The sequence below is a fragment of the Palaemon carinicauda genome, chromosome 6, assembly GCF_036898095.1.
Source record: "Palaemon carinicauda isolate YSFRI2023 chromosome 6, ASM3689809v2, whole genome shotgun sequence".
NCBI lineage: Eukaryota > Metazoa > Arthropoda > Malacostraca > Decapoda > Palaemonidae > Palaemon > Palaemon carinicauda.
Genome location: NC_090730.1, coordinates 14,285,512 through 14,305,278, shown reverse-complemented (window position 1 = coordinate 14,305,278; position 19,767 = coordinate 14,285,512). Strand labels below are relative to the sequence as shown.

The 19,767-nt window shown below is 36.8% G+C and overlaps 2 protein-coding genes across 2 annotated transcripts in view; one reads left to right on the top strand and one right to left on the bottom strand.

The window, feature by feature from the left end:
* The window catches only part of arm (armadillo), a 48,636-nt gene extending 30,807 nt beyond the window's left edge, over positions 1 to 17,829 (bottom strand). Inside the window, exon 1 of the mRNA XM_068374986.1 lies at positions 17,673 to 17,829. The gene's annotated coding sequence lies outside the window, so the exon portion shown is untranslated. The remainder of the gene's footprint in view (positions 1 to 17,672) is intronic.
* LOC137642871 (protein FAM200C-like) lies at positions 8,404 to 9,342 on the top strand. The gene has a single exon (XM_068375738.1). The coding sequence runs from the start codon at positions 8,404 to 8,406 to the stop codon at positions 9,340 to 9,342; it is 939 nt and encodes a 312-aa protein (XP_068231839.1).
* Positions 17,830 to 19,767: the final 1,938 nt, after the last annotated feature.

Genomic DNA, 19,767 nt, shown 5'->3' with positions numbered 1-19,767 from the left:
ATTTATCTTGAGCCCAACCTTGAGTGATATTTCATGCATTCTGGTAAGCAAGCATTGCAAATTCTGTGGTGTTCTGCTAAAAAGGGCAATATCATCAGCATACTCTAGGCCTGCTAATTTCCTGTTACCAATCCAGTCCAATCCTTCTCCACCATCTCAGACTGTTCTACGCATTACAAAATCCATGAGGATAAACAACATAGGTGACTCAGCTGTTCACTGGAAATTCATTTGATAGGACTCCAATAACATTAATTTTGCACTTGCTATGCTCATGAACAGACTTGATCCACTAGCAACAGCTGACTAAAGAAGCCTGTAGATCCGTCCTGTAGGACCTGCAGCGTATCTTCTCTACTTCTGCCCGAAAGGCGAGGTTTTTGATAGAATTCGGTGGGTATGATGACAATGTCTTCAGTCCAACTGAGAGGGCGAGATGGTGAAAGATAGATCATAACCAGAAGAACCTTTACCGTACGCTCTTCAACTCCATGTAAGTACAGTACTTCTTTGCCCCATGACTCGACAGGCATCTCGCACCTGTGGTAGCCTCTGGAGGGGACAGCCAGCTCTAGCATCCTCTGACAACACTAGACAGTCCTAACCAGGTACAAAAGGAAGGAGAATAATAGACAATTCTGTGAGATGAAACCACAGCTGACAGAAAGGAACTGGTTCTTGATGGGGCCAGACTTCTTAGTTTCCGAATACAGGGGAGTCTTCATTGAAGTCCTGGGAGTTGATCTTGGTGTCATTATTCTCTCAAATGTGACTACTCAACGGAGAAACTAGTCATGGCTAGTTTTTCTCCATTGTTCTACGGCATCCTCCCCTTCCTGTGCCGGGAAGAGCTCTGAGCCCTGACAAACTGGTTAGCTAACTGATGCGAGGAAGATGACCGCCTTTGCTTTCAACAGCATGAGATCAGTAAAATTCTTCTTATTCTCAGGTCAAGTCACATCATGATAAGAAGCAAAGTAGGCCACTTCCTCCGACCAGTGTTCCAAACAGGGGTTTGCACATGGAAGCAGATTTCGATGTTAAAAAAAAATGTTCCTCCTGCACTTAGTCTTTCCAATACAGGTTATGGTGTCAATGTTATTGCATCACTCCTTGGTAAGAGCAAAAGGACCAGCAGCCACGAGGTCATAAAACTTCCTCCAACGTACCATTGGTGGAGGCAAGATCTTACTTGAGCACAGAGATTTTTTAGTTCTCTGCTGAAGAACAATTAATGATGAAGTGAAGTGAAGGAAGCAGGGCTAAGCGAAGGTAAACGGACATGGATTGAAGGAACTAGACTGTTTCAACTACTTTGACAACATAATTGAATATATTACTGGTACTTAATACTGTAGCAGTGAATCCCAATGAAGTGGAGAGAAATATTAGAAACAATCCAATTTGCGGAGTAATCAAAGCAAAAGGAAGAGAGATACATGTGTATACAGTATTACTTAAACTTATATATGCAGTAGAGAAATGGCTATTTGTTAAAGAGAATACTGTAGCAAATTTAAAGACATGGCTAATATTTAGAAATTATGATTGGCATGTTATATTTTGAAGTCTAACCATGCCGAGTGAAAACCAGTCAAATTTGTTAGTGGTAACGAAGATGAAGAAAGGGAGATGATATCACAAATGAAGCTGCTGAGACACCTAGGTCCCAAGGGCAAAAAAAAAAACACTAAAACCTCAAAGAGCAATACTGTACACTATAGCTTTGCCCTGTGATGGGAGCGTGAGAGCGGCAAAAGGATGAAAAGTAGTGGGAATAATGTACACAATGCGATAGAAACGAAAGTTCAACCAGACATGAACTCATGCAAAAATTACGTGAAGGAAATTTATGACACATCCAATGCCTTCATCATTATTATCAACACTTTGGTTATTTAAGTACAATATATTTAAAGTACGAGAATTCCTTTCTTGAATGGAAAGTCTGCAATTGTTAGTCTTTGCAGGACTATTTACCAAGTCTATAAAAAAAAAATTTTTTAACAAAGCTAATCAATGGGTCCTAACTTCTAGCAACCTATCTTGATTCAGGCAGACATGTCTGTCTGCCATATGTCTTGTAAAAAAAAACCATTATGATATATTGTAATTTCTTCTCATCATTTATTTATTTCCTTTCCTCACTGGGCTATTTTTCCCTGTTGGAGCCCTTGGGCTTATAGCATCTTGCTTTTCCAACTAGGGTTGCAGCTTGGCCAGTAATAATTATAATAATAATAATAATAATAATAATAATTAAGTTAAAGCCATTGATCTGTGTAGCTTAGACCAAGTTATGAGAAAAATGTATGAACTTACACAGTACAGTATAGTATTTCTAATTTCAAAATACAGTATAGCAACAAACTGAAATAAAACCTACAAGCATCCAATGGCACTATACAATTTCAGGTTAAATTATAGGGGCATTCTGTACAGAGCATGCCTTCGCCGCATCAAGCGGTCTTATTTTGCTCAACTTCACGGCGTACTTGTAATTTGATGTACTGTATTCTCTTCAAAATCTAATGGATTTGTCCTTGGGTCAAACCCCACATGCCCAACAAGTTTTGCTGGATTTGATTCAGTAGTGTTTGCATAATGCTTCTCACAAAGAAAAAATAAACTAACAAAATATTGGCTATTTACTAAACATGCAATTATTTTCAAAGTACAGCTGCGTACTTGTACTTCTATGCACTTTATTCAAAATGTTAGATTCATCATTGGGTCATACTAACATGACTACCAAATTCAGTCAAAATCAGTACAGTAATATTTTTGTAAAGTTGCTCACAAACAAATATTTAAACTGACAAACTGACGGGTGAATACATACCTTTCGCAAAATGTTTGATTTTGACAAAGGCAATTAAGCCCTTTTCATCTTTTATGGATGGATATGTATAGAATTTCAATGATAAGGCCAAGCATTCGTGACATTCAACAAGAAGGTACAGAGGATACCAGCAGCTTCACCATGATAAAATTTGCAAGAGCAAATTAAAAAAAAGCATTAACTGATATATAAAACCCTAAAAAGTAGATCCAGCTACAGACCAAGGAGCCTCTACAAAGACCCTCAGTACAACACGTCAGGTTAACTAATGCCACTGATCTGCTACAGTCTTTCACCTTTGTAAAACAAAAAGTCATATACATAAGTAGCAAACACTATAGCAAGGCAAGGTGATTAGTAGTCATATCAAGATCCTTAAGGATCAACCACATTAAGGTTCAACCACAGAAGTTCATCAGCTGTGAAAATCAAGACCAGAACAAAGACAGCTATTCAAAAGACCATCTCACAATTTGTTTTTCTGACCTCCAAACCTAATTCCTTATGCATTACTGTTTCAGCAGTTGCATAATTATGATGGTTTGTAATGTAAGAACAATAAAACCTACCCCAGCATGCATCCAAGTTAAGTGGTACATACAAAAAGTTAATACCTGAATTGGAAAATTATTTCAATATGTATCTACAGACGTTTTTAGAATCGACAATAAGAAACTAGAAACCTTTTGGCTATATTTTGAGGAAGTTGGAGCTTAGTGTGTTTTATAAAATTTAAAACATGCATCACTGACATAAATCCCTCATAGATAACCAAGTTACATAAGAACAATCCCATCAAAGATCATTAAGGGATAAATTCACATAATAAGAATATTGACAATCTTTCCCATATACCATAGATAGCCAATTAACTAAAGTTAGGAAAAAATAATTAGATTTAAAATAAATTTGGGTCTTATGATCCAGTACTTGGGCCACGAATACCTTTTGGCGCCGAGGTGCAACTGGGGGAAAAAATTTAAAAGTTGGACAGCAAGACGGAGGAAGAGGGGCAGGAACCGAGACAAAGTAGAAGGCTAAAAAGAGGGCACTAGGCTAAATAATAAGTGCAACTAGTGACCAAACAGAAGGTTGCAGATACTGAAATAATGCCTACAGTGCACTACATAACCTGAAATAAAAAATAACCTAAACCCAAGGGCCAAATGCAAGAAAGGCAACTTATGAATGTTGGAATTATAATTTGTACAAAGAAATCTCGGCAATGCCTAATTGTCCTGACCTGGAACTCAAATCAATGTGCAACAACCGGCAACAGTGGTATTGTCCTTTTAGTAATACAGTACTGTATAGTGCGGGTACTGTAATTCATCCCTAATTGGATCAGGCAGAAAATACTACAAATAATTTCCCTTTCTATAACAACCCACCTTCATAAGCTTGGGAAGGAATGATTATCAAGAATCTCTGAATAGTACTACTTTCTTGAGAGAGCCAGAGAGAGTATCTGCAGTGCATTATGGCATTTCTCACCCTACTTGAGGAGAGCTTCGGGTGGATGGTGTTGAAGCTGGTGATCTTCAATTCACTTTGGAGCATACATCTTCTCTCTTCTATGGTGGAAGCATGGGAGTCTACCATTTTGAATGAATACTGCTGTCAGTTTTCTTCAGTATGCTCTTCAAGAGAACCAAAGTGTCAAGATTCAGAAGTTGAGAGGCGAGTAGGCACTGACCAGCCCTAAGGAGAACAATCACGATTGGCCTTTTTCCTCTTTCATCATTAGAACCTCATCCACTGGGAGGACAACCACTCCCTGCACACAAGATAAGGGGAATCCAAGGTGCAGTGGTGACCTCTGCACATCAGGCACAAAGGATGAGGATCAATCCCAGCCCTCTGCACGTCAGGCACAAAGGATGAGGATCAATCCCAACTATACTCACGAATGTACCACAATGACACTTGCAGCAATCTTAGCTATGTCTGTGTTTTACCAGATTCACAGACAATAAAACTGTTTAGAGAAAATAAAGAAAACACTGCACAGATCTTCAGGGCAAGTCTCAACGGAGGCCTAGTATGGTGCCAGTCCAAGGCCTACAGTGGTACCGGACAGAAGTTGATAAAACCTTGATAATTCAATCGCCATTGCCAGCCATCACCAAATTCTTAGAGCTACAAAAGGACAGAGGCTTGTACAGAATAAAAACAATTAAAAATCTTCCATCTGATATCCTGTAAGATGAAATTCATCAGAGGATATATAATGCAATACATATTTTCTTTTGAACCTTTTAACCTATTAAATTGCCCACTTCAGTACTGTATTTTCAAGTGGAGGAGGTACAAGAGGAGGAGTCTTTTTTTAGCATATTGTAAAATAACAGCTACAATAATTATACATCTAATCAAGCCAAAAGAAAGTTGAGGAATACCTTACACTGACATATAAGCAAACAGCTGGACCCATCCCATTTGCTCGATCACATACTGTACGGTACTGTACAGTGCTTTATACCCATCAACTGGCAATCATACATTGCAAAGGATCACATTTATCATATTCAATCTCCAAAGTTCATATTCTCAAACCTTACAAACAGGGAATCCTCAAAAAAATAAAAATAAATATTTCTCAGGAAATGGCCGGCATTTTCATTGTAGATTTAAGATGGGTCTGGTTTGTCGATAAGCATAACTTCTGAGGATCTCATTAGCCAGGACTACCGTTGAAATGTGCATTGTTTTAACGGAAATCTTGACTTTTAAATTAACAGTTAATATTTCTGAAAATAAGCCCAATGATGTTCACCTGTTAGAAGAACAAGAAACCCCCTCTCACACCTACTTCACTAATAATAATCCTAATAAAGTCATACATTGAACAACATTTTTCCATTACAAAACAAGGTCTGAAACCCCCCTGCATTCTACCATTCATTATTAACTGCTGTAAAAGTTTTTTATCCCTCTCCTTAATCTTTCAAATTCTCATCAACAGTAGAGTATTTATAAGATGTTCCAACACTGTGCTTCAAAATCTTTTATTATAGATTTATGGATTTGGGCTACATAGTCTAGCCCAGTGCTGTGCCCTGTGAGGCCATTCTAGCATGTGTATCTAAGTAAAACCGTCTAGTTATACAAAGAGGTAAAAATTAGAGAGGTTGGGCAGTACGATGGAAGAAAAGCAGCAAGATCCAAGGTACAGTAGGATGATTAAAAGTAGTTAAGAGTCAAAGTAACACTGCAAAAAATCAGGTAATTCCCACAGTACGCCATATGAGGTACAGTGATGGCACTCACTCGTAATGCCCTTCAACATCTTTCCTTTAGGCAAAGTGTTGAGCAGTATCCTATCTTACCTATCTTACCCAAAAGATTAAACACAACATTTTCTTTCATATACTGAACAAGGGGAAAAAATGAACTCTCAGTCCATTCAAGCTTTATGCTATTTTACTTGATACATCCATTTATCAAATTTCCCTTTCTATATTAAAGCTCTATAAACTTTGCCTTAATTTAAATAAAACTACAACAATCACGGTATATGCACTTGAAAACTTTATTACAAATTCTCTAAAGCTCAAAATTTACTACAAGTTATTCAAGATCTTCAATGATTCAAGAAATCTACTACTTTTCCTATTGCCTAAGCTGTCTTAAACCCAATATTGATTAGGTCCCAAAAAATACACTAACCATCCTATCTTTAACAAACATAACAAACAACTGCATTTAAGTACTTGGTAGAATACAGTGTAACATTTTTTTACAGGGCCTGATTCTTTTGAAAGAAGAGAGAAGATTTGAGATGAAAAGACTGAATTTGAAATAAAAGAAAAAATAAATTATGGCTTGAACTGTACAGCACACTTTATTCTGTTCCCATTTCTAGGAAGTTGAGAAGGTCATTTGGTTTCCAAAAATATTGGGTCAAGGAAACAATTTATCCTTAATGACATAAAAAATGCCAAACTAAGTTATGACAAATAGCCCTAAAGTATGGCATAATGATGTTTAAATGTACATTACAGTAGATCAAAGAAAAGGGATCCTCAGTTACATTGACATTCTACAACCAGTCTCTCTCGACTAGTATTTTCAACAATAAAAAGGTGCTGTACTGGCAAAAGAAAACCAGATTGTAATACAGTAAAAAGATTTAAAGTTATTTGTATTTTTCTTAATCATACAAACCTGGGTACTCTAATAGTCACTTTGACTTTAAACTAAGACTTGTGGGGAGGTTAAGGCACCTAAAGAGGATACCAGTTTGAATAGTTAGGAAAAATGAAATCAACTTAAATTGGTGATCTATTCCTATATCACAGGGGTTCCCAAACGGTGGGTCGCGACCCCCAAGGGGGTCGAGAAGCCTTGGCAGGGGGGTCGCGTAGCCTTGTTAGAAGTAGCTTGGGATAACATTAATTTCATTTCATCTTGCTCTGCATCATCGTCTCCATTGAAAAGTAAGTGATGATTATTATTCTCTTGTTTATCATATTCAAAAATTTCTTTTTTTTCTTATGATTGTGTATTTTGTTTGACGTTTTTATGTTGTTTCTTAAACGATGCATTAGATTTTTTCCGTCATTTACGGAGTGGATTATTTCACTTTTCCACTTGTGACTTAAATATTGAAGACAAACTTGGTTATTCTGACAGTTTTAGTTTTCTCTTTGATTTGTAAGTGGCTACGATTTACTATAAATTTGATAACTATCTTTATGTGAGTTACGGTTATTTTAGTTCATGTATGATTTTCTGTATTTTTGTTAGAAAAAATTCATAAAAGGAAGTTATTCCTGCAAAACCTTCGAATAACAATCTTTTAATGTAGAGCTGTTAGTAAAAGTAAGAGCAAAGTTATCAAGAGATAGATGAAAAAACTGTCTGAATTTTCTTTATTTTTTGGTGGACATAACTACTGAAATTTATAGAAAAGAACTTATTCCTGCAAAACCTTCGAGTAACCACCTTTTGCTGATTACACTTCTTTTTCGCTCTTCTGGCAATATGTTTCACGTGTATCTATTCTATTTGTTCTTAGTCATGCATATTTTTTATTATTATTATTTACGTGTCTATCGTATGCATTAAGAAATTTATACCCGGCTCGTAAATTACTCACCACCAGTCAGTGTTCCAAAGCGTGCATTATTCAAAATTTTTACTTTATTTTAACAAGGAGATAAGTAAGCAGTAGAGGTGAGCTGTGTCTGGCAAGCATGCTGTTGTGATATGACATTTTGATTGAAAACATGTTTTTATTTAAGTTTCTTGTTTATTTTCTAATTGAATATATTCCTAATATCATTTTTATTCTATTCACGGCATTGAGAAATCACAGTGTGTTATGTGCCATACTATCCTAAGTGCAGAGTCATTGAAACCATCAAAACTCAAGCGTCATCTCGAGACGAAACATCCAGAACACGCAAAGAAGGATTTGGATTTCTTCAAACGGCATCAACGGTGTCTTAAAAGCCAAAGACTCGATATTAGTATTGGAAGCCTCATATGAGATTGCATTCGAAATTGCTAAACAAAAAAAGCCTCACACGATTGGAGAAACACTTAAACCCTGCATGATGAAAGCAGTAAATCTTATTCTTGGAGAAGCCAGTGCAAAAAAGATGCAGCAAGTATCCCTGTCAAATAATACTATACAGAGGCGCATTTCTAAAATGTCTATGGACGTGAAGGACCAGGTTTTGACTGAAAATAAGGGTTCCCCTTTGTTTTCCTTTCAGCTCGATGAGTCAACAGATGTAAGTTCATGTTCTCAGTTGCTTGTCTTCGTGAGATACATTAATTCAGGTGACATTAAAGACGAATTCTTATTCTGCAGTGCACTTGAAACCACAACAAAAGCTGATGATGTCATGGAAAATGTTTCAAATTTTTTCCAAGAGGAAGATCTTCAATGGGAAAACGTGTGTGGGGTTTGTACGGATGGGGCACCAGCTATGCTGGGATCGAAATCAGGATTCCAATCGAGAGTGAAGAAGCTAGCACCTCAAGCAAAGGGCATCCACTGCATGATTCACCGATATGCTCTCGCCAGTAAGACACTCCCTGCTTCTCTGCAGGAAGTGCTTGAATCTGTAATCAAAATTCTAAATTATATCAAGACTAAAGCACTCAACACTCGCCTATTCAAAGAACTATGCAAAGACATGAATGCTGACCACGAAGTCCTTCTCTTCTACACAGCAGTACGTTGGTTGTCGAAAGGAAACGTTATTAATCGTGTCTTTGAAATGAAAGATGAAATAAAGCTATTCCTGGAGACTCAAGAAAGGAAAGATCTTGTTGTCCACTTCGAAGATGAAGCATGGAATAAAAGGGTTGCGTACCTAGCCTACATTTCTGACCAGCTGAACAAGCTCAATTTGAAGCTTCAAGGAAGGGAAACACATGTTCTCTTTTTTGAGATAGTCTTCGGGCCTTTGTTTCCAAACTGCAAAACTGGCGTCGGAAAACCAATCTTGGAAACATCGCTATGTTTGAAAAACTTTGTGGAGTGATGGATGAGTCTCACATCCAACTGGATCAGTTCCTCAAGGATGAGATTGCGAACATCTTCAGTCTCTAGAAAAGGAAGTTAAGCGTTACTTTCCTAAGCTTTCACAGGAACAGGAGGCCCTGGTAAGGAACCCATTTTGTACTGAACTTGATGTATCCAGCATCCCAGATGAAATTCAAGATGAATATCTGGATCTAAGGAACGAATCTTCAGCTCGTGATCTCTTCAAGGTGAAATCCGTGACTCAGTTCTGGTGCGGTATGTATCAGTCATACTCCAAAATCAGCATGATAGCTTTACGTATCCTTGTTCCATTTGCTTCTACCTACTTGTGTGAAGCAGGATTTTCCACTCTTGTCAATATCAAAACAAAGAATAGGAACAGATTGGAATTGGATGTTGGAGATGACATGAGACTGGCTCTAACAAACGTTCGGCCACGAATTTCAAAGCTTGCTGCTGAAATGCAACATCAGGCATCCCACTAGCTGGGTTGGATGGCTGTTCAAACCTATGTTAATATTATTTTAAGAAATATATGTTCTCTTTGTGAATTCAGGTTGGACTAATGTGATTTAATTTGCTAATAAATAATTACAGCAATTTTAAATGTTTTCTTAGAAGTTTCTTTCCCTCGCCTTAACTTAACAGAAAATAAAAGGAAAATTAAGCTGATGATAGTAAGCTTTAAGTAGGGGGTCGCATGGGTTTCAGATTTTTAGCAAAGGGGTCGCGAGTGCAAAAAGGTTGGGAACCCCTGCTATATCAACACAAATCTTTGTCCTTTATTAGAAGACCTATCCTTATTATTATTATTAGATAAGTTACAACCCTATATGTTAAAGTAGGATGCTACAAACCCTGCGGCTCCTACAGGGAAAATAACCTAGTGAGGAAAGAAAATGCAGAAATAATTACAGTAAACAATACAGAAGTAATGAAAAAATTATTTTATATCACTAACATTGTTAAAATAGATGCCACATACACACTGTGAAGAGAGTTTTATATCAACTTGTTCAACATTAAAACATTCGCTGCAAGTTTGAACTTCTGAAGTTCCATCTACTGTATTCAACTACCTGATTAGGAATATCATTCCACAATCCTGTCACAGCTGGAATAAAACTTTCAAAATATTGTGTAGTGTTGAGCCTTATGACAAAGAAGGAATACCTGTTAGAATTACCTGCATACCGTACCTAGTACTGTACAGTGTACTACACACAAGGATGGTACAGTTTGGGAAGTTTTGAATGCAAAAGATGGTCAGAAATCTGAAAAATCTTATGCAACATGTGTGAAGAACTAAGCAAACTACAGTGCCAAAGATTACTATCAAGATCAGAAATTCAATAGACCAAGTTTTTGTTCCAGAAATTATGAGTCTTAGCAGCTAAAGACCAGACAATACTTGAAACAAGGTAGAGTAAAAGAATTAAAACACTTCTCCAGAATAGATTGATCACCAAAAATCTTACAAGACTTTCTCAGTAAACTAATCTTTTTTTGCCATTAAAGAAACAAATCTAGTGTTTTTTCAAAAATTAATTTGTGCTAAAGAATAATGCCTGAAATTTTAATGTTTTATATAGTTAAAGAAACTTTATCAATGCAAAGATATGGTTGCTGAGGAGCCATTGTCCCCGACTAACCTACAAGTTTTGTTAGGGTTCAACTTCATGACCCATAAATTGCACCATGCACTAATTTTAGCTCGATCTCTATTAATGGACTCAGCAACCCCAGATCTACATTCAGAGATGGAATTGATGCAAGAGTAAGGGAGCTAGGTTTGCTACACAACCTGCTAAGCAGGTGTGTGTACAGTATACTCCTGAATGCAGTGAGCGATGAAGATCACCTGGCATTTTCAGACACCAGCTTGCACCACTAACATGTTCTTCTTGAAGGCTAGTGTTGAACCAATCCCCCTGACTTCATGAGCACTGCTTACGAAGTTCCCTCTGATACTTCGGATAATGCAGAATACATCATTCTGATGGTTCCCAAAGTCAGATGGTGGTATTCCTGGATATAATTTGCTTCACCCAGCTAGTACTGTATTATACTGATGAAGGCGTTTCGTTCTGAAGGGTCGAGTCCTCGTCAAATAGCAACAGGGTGCCTTAGTAGGGCAGGGAAACAAGTCAACCTGACTTCTGGTTGCTTCATTTAAGGAGGAGATGGGGAAGGACTTTAACCTAGAATCATGGACATTGGGGTTCTGAGTCTTCACTATAAACTCAGGAACGAACGTAAAGGAAACCACCTTCCATACGTCTGAATGACTAGTGACATACGAGATCTCACGCAGTTCACCTACGCACTTCGCTGAGGCCAAGGGAAGAAGAAAGTGTGTCAGATCCTTCAAATGCTCTTATAGGGACCTGAGAAATCTAGTGACATCCCTTGCCAGGAATTTGAGTTCCTTAGGAGGACAAGACTCCTAGAAGCTCATGAGCATAGAGAGCTTCCACAAAAAGGAGAGGTCTGAAGACTTGGCTTCAGGCCAAGCAATAGCCATTCACTGCAGGGACTGAGGGGAGCTTCTCTCATAGAAGGAACACAAGGAATTCTGCTATCAGTATAAAGAAGCACCGACCGGAGAAGCATTCACTATAAAACTAATCTAAGAAATTGGCTCGCTTCCATCTTTGACGCAAGTGGTGCAGCATCCAAGATATAAAGGTGGAAGGGTAAGGAGGGTGCATGATTCTTCCCCTTACCAGAAGTAAAGTCAAGGACATTCTGACCAGCGGCAATAAAACCACAGGAGAGGAACGAGTATCATTTTCTACAGCAATCGAGGACTTGTCGACGGGCATCACATCTTGAGCTCCTTCCGAAGGTGGAACAGCATAAGGGACGACAAAGCAGCAAAGTACTGGAGTTCCTGGCATTTGCCAACACTTTCAACACCATACCCACAGACAAATCACTATCAATGCCTATGAAGATTGAGAAGGCAGGGAGGTACATAGCCTATATCACCTTCAATATGAGGAGTTGATATTGTACTCATACCTCACCCGAAGCATCTTTGGTTTTCCTCCAGAGGCCCCAGATCTAATGGAAGCTGACAAAGGTATAGAAGTTTGAGTACCAGTAGGCGAAGAGGAAATAAAAAAGCTTCTTTAGTAACAGTTTGGACATAATCAACGCTAAAGCCAAAGTTTCTCCTAAACTTCTTCCTCCTCCAATCATAATCACACCACTACAAAGGAGGACACTATCTACACTCGTCACAGAGCAAGAGAGATAGGAAATCCACAGCAGTCCAGCTTATACTTGAATCCATTCTTTTTGGGCTCTTTTTCAAACTAGCTCAAGTTTTCACATCTTCGAGAACAAATCCTTCACATAAGCCTTATAGGAATCTCAAGTCAATTCAGTGGTTACATTCAACTTACCACATAACTAATGTTATCATAACATTGTAAGCAGCTCTAATACTGCTGTGAATGACATATAATATATCATACGGTACACACGGCTAAGAGATGACTTTTCAAGACGAATCTAATACTGTAACCCATGCACCATGATGGTAGCAGAAATTAATATTAAAGATCAGAGATACATCATGGAAAAGTAGTATAGTTAATGTAAAATACTTTTAGTAGAGTCCAGTGCAGATCAAACGGTGCAATATTCAAGTCAAGCCAGAATAAAAGTGCACAAACATTTAACCAGATAAAATAAAAAAATACAATATTGCAGGACTTCCTCAGCATACAATTTTTAGCAATTTAAGAAACATTTATTTTTCAAAGGTGAATCATGAATGATATTAAAAGTTTGAAATGAGTTGTCTGTCGTTAAAAAGATGTTAAAAAATATATCAGGGCGAGTAGGATTCAATACCCTAGCCTTACTACCAATAAAACTTGAATTTTGTTACATATTTAAACTTAATCCCTCATGTTTCAGAACAATTTTAGCTAAATCTTAAGAGATTGAGCAACCAACAGGGTCCAAACCCCCCCCCCCCACAATCTTCAATTTTTAAAGTAAATATATATATTGTATACGAGACACTTGGCTACAGATGCTTTCTGGGAAAGAATTGTAGTAAAACAGAGCACCGTATAATGCATGTGAAGACATGAAAAATTGCGCTTGTGACTGCCAGGATACAAACTTAGGTGAGCTCAATATTAATAGAAAAAACTAATAATTCTTAGCTTTAAGTTAAAACCCTATATTGACAAAAATAACTGGGATACTTTTTGTTTTAGAATTGTTGCAAATACAGTATAACTGTACTCCCAGATACTAGTAAAATGCAGATAATAAAACTTAAATTTTTTGCTATATATTCCAACAAATTAATCTTAAAAGATAAAATTATTCTTAATGTGCTGGTCTCTGTCTACCTTTTACAAAGTTATTTGTTACCATTAACAAATATCACATGCCCCTCAACATAATTTGAGATCCAACTTCAATATGTGGCGTAAGTAAAATTTTTTAGCTTCATTCAAGTCATGAGTTTCTCTACCCCAACTAACGTGTTGATGGTATATTACGGATTACAGTTTAGGATTCTCTTGGGATTATCCTAACCCCTCTATGGCAAGTAGGAAGAATATGCCAAAAAATGTGACTGGGAAACATACAAATCAGGGAGTAATTAATTCTAAATGGAGACCAGAATTACCAACTTGCAGCTGCACTGGAAGGAGATTAAGGATAATGAGTTCAGTACTTCACTGCAATTATTCAAAATAAGGTGGCCATACTTTCAATGCAGTGTCTGTGTTAAAAAGACTGTACTAAGGAAATAGCATATTTTGAGGTAAACGGGTTACACAAACAAGTACTTCAACAGATTTTAAGTAACCGAAAATGGTATTCCAAAAATCCTCTAATTAGGAAAAAAGTGAGAAACAGTAGGCTTAAGATTCTAGCATGTTTTTTCAATAATTTTGGGCACCGTAGGCTAGGTTAGTCCAAGGAGGGACAATGCAATTCAGACAAAACTTCCAGATGGGCAGCAGTAGAAGCCTTGGGTAGGATCATTTTCCACTCAGTATCCAGATCATACATAACATCCACATTTCCTTTTCACTCCCTGTGATTTTTTAGAATCATAGGATGCAACCACACATTTTTTCAGCAACTTCATTTCAAGGTTTGAACACAGTTCACCATTCCTCCCCCCCCCCCACAAAAAGATTCCCCATTGCAGTCAACTAATAACTGTTGGATATGGGATTGGGGAAAACAATAATGATTGCTTTGGCCCAATAATTACTGCCAAAATCTTTCGAAACATGAGACAAGCATTAAGAAAGACACATGGTTCATACATTCTTCAGATAAGAACAAATCTGCCAGTTACAAAATATTCTACCTACATTCTTTCATAAAAACCCTAATTGGTTATCTACATGTTATAACAATTTATCAGTACCAGCTGAACTCTGTTGTCCCCTGTCAGGCTGGGAGGAACGTTGAGAGGAGAGGTCCCCGTTTATTATTTTTCTTTTAATTTTTGTTTCATTATTGACGTCGGATACCCCCCAAAACTGGGAGAAGTACCTTGGTATATGTATGTACGTATAATTATTCATAGCTCTTCTTCCCAAACACACCGAGTTAAACATATGATACTACAGCATAGCTATTATTGTCATATAGTAAATACGTAGTGTAGTACTAAAAGCTTGAAGGCACAAATAAAGTATGTAGCTAAGTATGGAAAAATCAAGTAAAAAGTAATAAATTAACTATGTGAGGAATAAAGAAAAAAAAAGATAGGGGTTGAATGTTATATAATGAGTTTTAGAATACTGTATTCATTTTACATTTACAACTTATGCAAACAGGATTAGACTGGATAATTAAATTAGAGGTAGATGGCTCGTATTAGAACCAATTAGGTCATTCAGTGCCATCCATAAGTATTTCGACTGAAAATATAAAATCAATTGAAATTTTTTTTTAAATACTCAGCCATATTAAGAAGGTGACATGGTAGCATCATAAAACCATCAATACATCCCATTACCTAACAAAATAGAAACAAGTCTTATTATTACATACTAGCTAAGCTACAACCCTAGTTGGCAAAGCAAGATGCTATAAGCCAAGGGCCTCCAAAAGGATAAATAACCCAGTGACTTAAGTTAATAAGGATATATAAATAAATGATATAAAAAGTAATGAACAATTAAAATAAAATCTCAAAAACATTAAGAAACCAGGTTTAAGTTGGGGTTGTATACAAAGAAGAACCCTGTCCTTAAGTTGGATCAAGTTAAGCTAAGGTCAGCTAATAAACAAGAAACATACTTTGTCATGAGCTATTTTTACTCTCTTTGTTCTTTACCCCAATGTGAAAATCACTTTCCCACAAGGATGAGATTTTATCGTCACTTTTACTACAGATGCCCTAAACTCATTCCACAGGAACTTTAAAATTGTTTTTACTCAACTTTTGCACATTTATCAGGTGATTGGCCAGACAAAATAAAAATTCTTAACACTCATTTTAACCCTTTATCCCAAGATTAGGAGCTACATAATTAAAATTCCAAATCCTTTATCCTTGGACATTAATTTCACAAATTCTGTATGTTAGGAACTGGTCTCCACTTCTAAATGACTTTCAAGATTCCAAACAATGGCATTTTCATGTGACTTTTTTTTGCCCAATCACCAACCTATTTGTGATAATGGGGTTGTTGGGAACCACTAGATAAACATTTCCCATTCTTAAGAAATAAAGTGTTAATGGCATGTTTATATACTAGCAGTTTTAGAATGGTTTCAATATGGTAATGTTGGAAAGTAGTACTTTTCAAATCATTCGGTAATGACGACTGAAACCATGTTTCAGAAGGGAAGCTGGTCCAAAATCCGATACAGATATATTCAGCCTTAAGGTAATGCGAGGGCACAAGTCCTATAGAGGGTCGCAAGGAGGCATAGTCCCATGGGAGATTAAGACAGGCATTTTATCAGGTGGGAACTTTGAATTAGATTGTATTACTTTTGAAATGGGACTATTCAGTTTTAACTATTTTGGAGCCGTTTTTATATCAGCAACCGGTCCCCCATTATCGGATGATATAGATGTATATATATTTCTGAAACTATTCATTTGCGACGGGAACGAGTCATTTTCCAAGAGAGCGTAATTTTTTCTAAAAGAAAAAGTAGTTGTTTTCCTAGGTTACATTGCCCTGTAATACACTACAATGAAACCCAGCAACCAGTTCCTCCTACATGCATAGAAAATGGGGCGTGTATGTAGGATAGCGGCCAGCTAAGTATGTAGGTAAGGACACGGCTTGTAGGTTAGGTTGGGGGGGGGAAAGTTTAGGTCCATTTTCAATCAATGCATGAGGAACTGGCCGCTAATATACAAAGCCTCCGAAAATAGGAACCAACTAACCTAAACTCCCCTAACCTACAAGCTGTCCTTAACTACTAACTAATTGAAGGTATAACAACGCCCCCCCCCCCCTCCGTAAGACTACCATTAATTGATGTATCTAAAGTTGGCTGTCATCATACACACAGTGTCCGCTATCATACATACAATCTGCTATCTTTAAATTCGAATATCTCAGAAATCTTAAAATTGCCTCTACACATACCCAGAACTCATAATTTCAATTATTGTAGCAAAATAAAAATCTACCGCTTAACCTAGCCTAACTTGGTGACAGCATCCTTCCTCAGTAAGGGGTGAACACCCACCACCACACCCAGCCCAGTTAACTTGCCAGTTCTTCGATAACCGAAACTTCCTCCAAAATAGCTGCAGAGAACATCATTTACGGTACTTATGAAAGATAAGGCATTTTCGATCAAATAAATACCTAAAACTTATTTGCATCACAACACACCTTTGGGTAACCTCGTCAAAGTTCCCAACGTTATCTGGATAACACTGCTGATAACCTATCGCCTGATTTATTACGCTAACAGAGGCTAACAACTCCCACCACACCATACGACTCTAATCAAATAAATTTAGGCTAATAATTTCTCCCTCCATCGGACAACAGAGATTCGTCCCCCAATATACGACGCGATGCGGTGACACATTCGAAGGAATGGAAGGATGTTGCGAGCCATTGTTCTCTCCTTCCCATTGCTTATCGCCCGATACGAGGACAGGAAATGCTTGGAGGATCTCCTGAGTCATAGGAACTCGAGTATATCTCTTAACACCGATTCACGTTATTCAGATACACACACAAACATACACACCCAAGTAGACCACAGCTCACAACAAAATCCACTGATCTGAAGCATCTGTCAACGGGTCTATTGACCCCTGACGGTGCTAAATGGTTCGGATTAATTGCTTACCCTCCAATTCAGCACACCAGCTCGTAGGTTCACAGTAAATCCGGTTCGTATATCTATAAAAATAGAGATAAAACAGTAACGTTCCAACTACAGCCACTTTCCACCTCCTTACACTACTGCATCGATCGAGCCACTGAGCTCTCGATCAGGTGCATACTCCGCCTAACAAACTAGTTCCCTTTGGAATTCGACATGTCGCTGAAAAGGTCGTTTTTTATATACTTTAGGTTATATTTTTCATTGAATATATACGAGTAATATATTATATTTCAAGTTATATATGTAGCTTGATAAAATACGCATTATAAGTGTTAAACTATTACCTAAGTTTAATAATTTAATACGCCTATTCGTTTAACAAAGAAACTACAAAATTTACGATCTAGACAGATTATTATTATAAATGGTCGTGATTACGAGCATTTAGCAAGATGTAAACAACACAGCAGTTGCTCTGGATTTTAAATGGTATTCCTGCGCGCCTCCAGAGAATGCCATCTGTACTTCAATAAAAATACATAAATATCTACTACAAAATTGTTGTCTGTATCGTTAGTACTAACGCTCGTGAATTATTCTCTATTAAATACATTGAATTGAACTATAGAATAATCAAATAAAAGCTAAAATAAAAACAAGAAAAATGAGTAGCTGGCAAGGTACACCAGCCATCATCACAATATTGACGAGTGCAATGGATCACCCAACCCGCACTATTTTTTTATTTCTTTTTTTAAGCAGGTGCTTGTAAGATGCTCAATGGCACTCTTGACACAACTGAAACGTCAACATCTGATTTTTTGTTTACAGATTGATCGACTCATTAATGAAATGTTGAATTTATATATGTTAATTTGCTTTTGAGAATTAATATCTTAATTTGATTTACCGTAACTTACTGCTCCTTACAGTGTATTATAATTGATTTTGAATCTACAGTATGTAAATGCCATAAAAAATGGTCAACAGCTCTCGTGTAATTAGTTACAAACATGAGTGTGTATTTCTTAGACCTTGTTATGAGATGACAAGACTATTCCCATTATAGATTACGGGTTACGGTATGTTGAGGCCTTGCGCTGTTCACACAGATAAGCTCGACGTTTTAAAATATAACTTACTCTTCAATGGCTCAGAATTATTTGACCTCTCCTACTAAATTGTGTTTTTCAGTAACAATTAAATAATGCTTACCACTCGAAAGACGAATAACTACAATTAAAGAAAAACAACTGTCTGAAATATAGTTGAGCCGAACTTTGAGTAAAAGGTTACAAACATCCAAATAAAGAGAAACAACGTACATTTAAAACAGAAGATCTTTTATTGCAAAGTCTCAGAGGATAAAAAAAAATATGACACTCACTCGGCAAATGGCTTACAAAGAGTCGATGAATGGAAACAAAAGACGGTTGAAAAAAAAATGTGGACAACAAACACCCGCAAATTCCTTGATGATAATGATAATGCAGACTGTGGTTACAACAACAACAACAACAACAACAACTACTACTACTACTACTACTACTACTACTACTACTACTACTACAATTAGGTTACCATTATTCTTATTACAATTCAGATGATGTCAGTAAAAGTTTGATTGATATTGTTGTTCTATCAAATGGGCAGCACTGGGCGACTTGGGAATATTATTATTATTATTATTATTATTATTATTATTATTATTATTATTATTATTATTATTATTAGTTAAGCTACAACCTTCGTTGGAAAAACAAAGGGCTCCGGCAGGGAAAATGAGTCTAGTGAGGACAGGAAATAAGGAAATAGATAAACGACAAAAGAAGTAATAGACAATCAAAATAAAAGATTTCAAGCACAGTAAACACAGTTAAATAATTTTCCATATACAAATTATAAGCAATTAAAAAAAGGGGGAAATAAATAAGACAGAATAGTGTGCCCGAGTGTACCCTCATGCAAGAGAACTTTACCCCAAGCACAGAACAGTAGGCTTACACCCTATCCCAGATTGATAAAACGCTTAGTTTGTGGATATATATACAGTATATATATATATATATATATATATATATATATATATATATATATATATATATATATATATATA

Excerpts from the sequence above, each read along its gene's own strand:
- LOC137642871 (XM_068375738.1), top strand. The coding sequence starts at position 8,404 with ATGAAAGCAGTAAATCTTATTCTTGGAGAAGCCAGTGCAAAAAAGATG.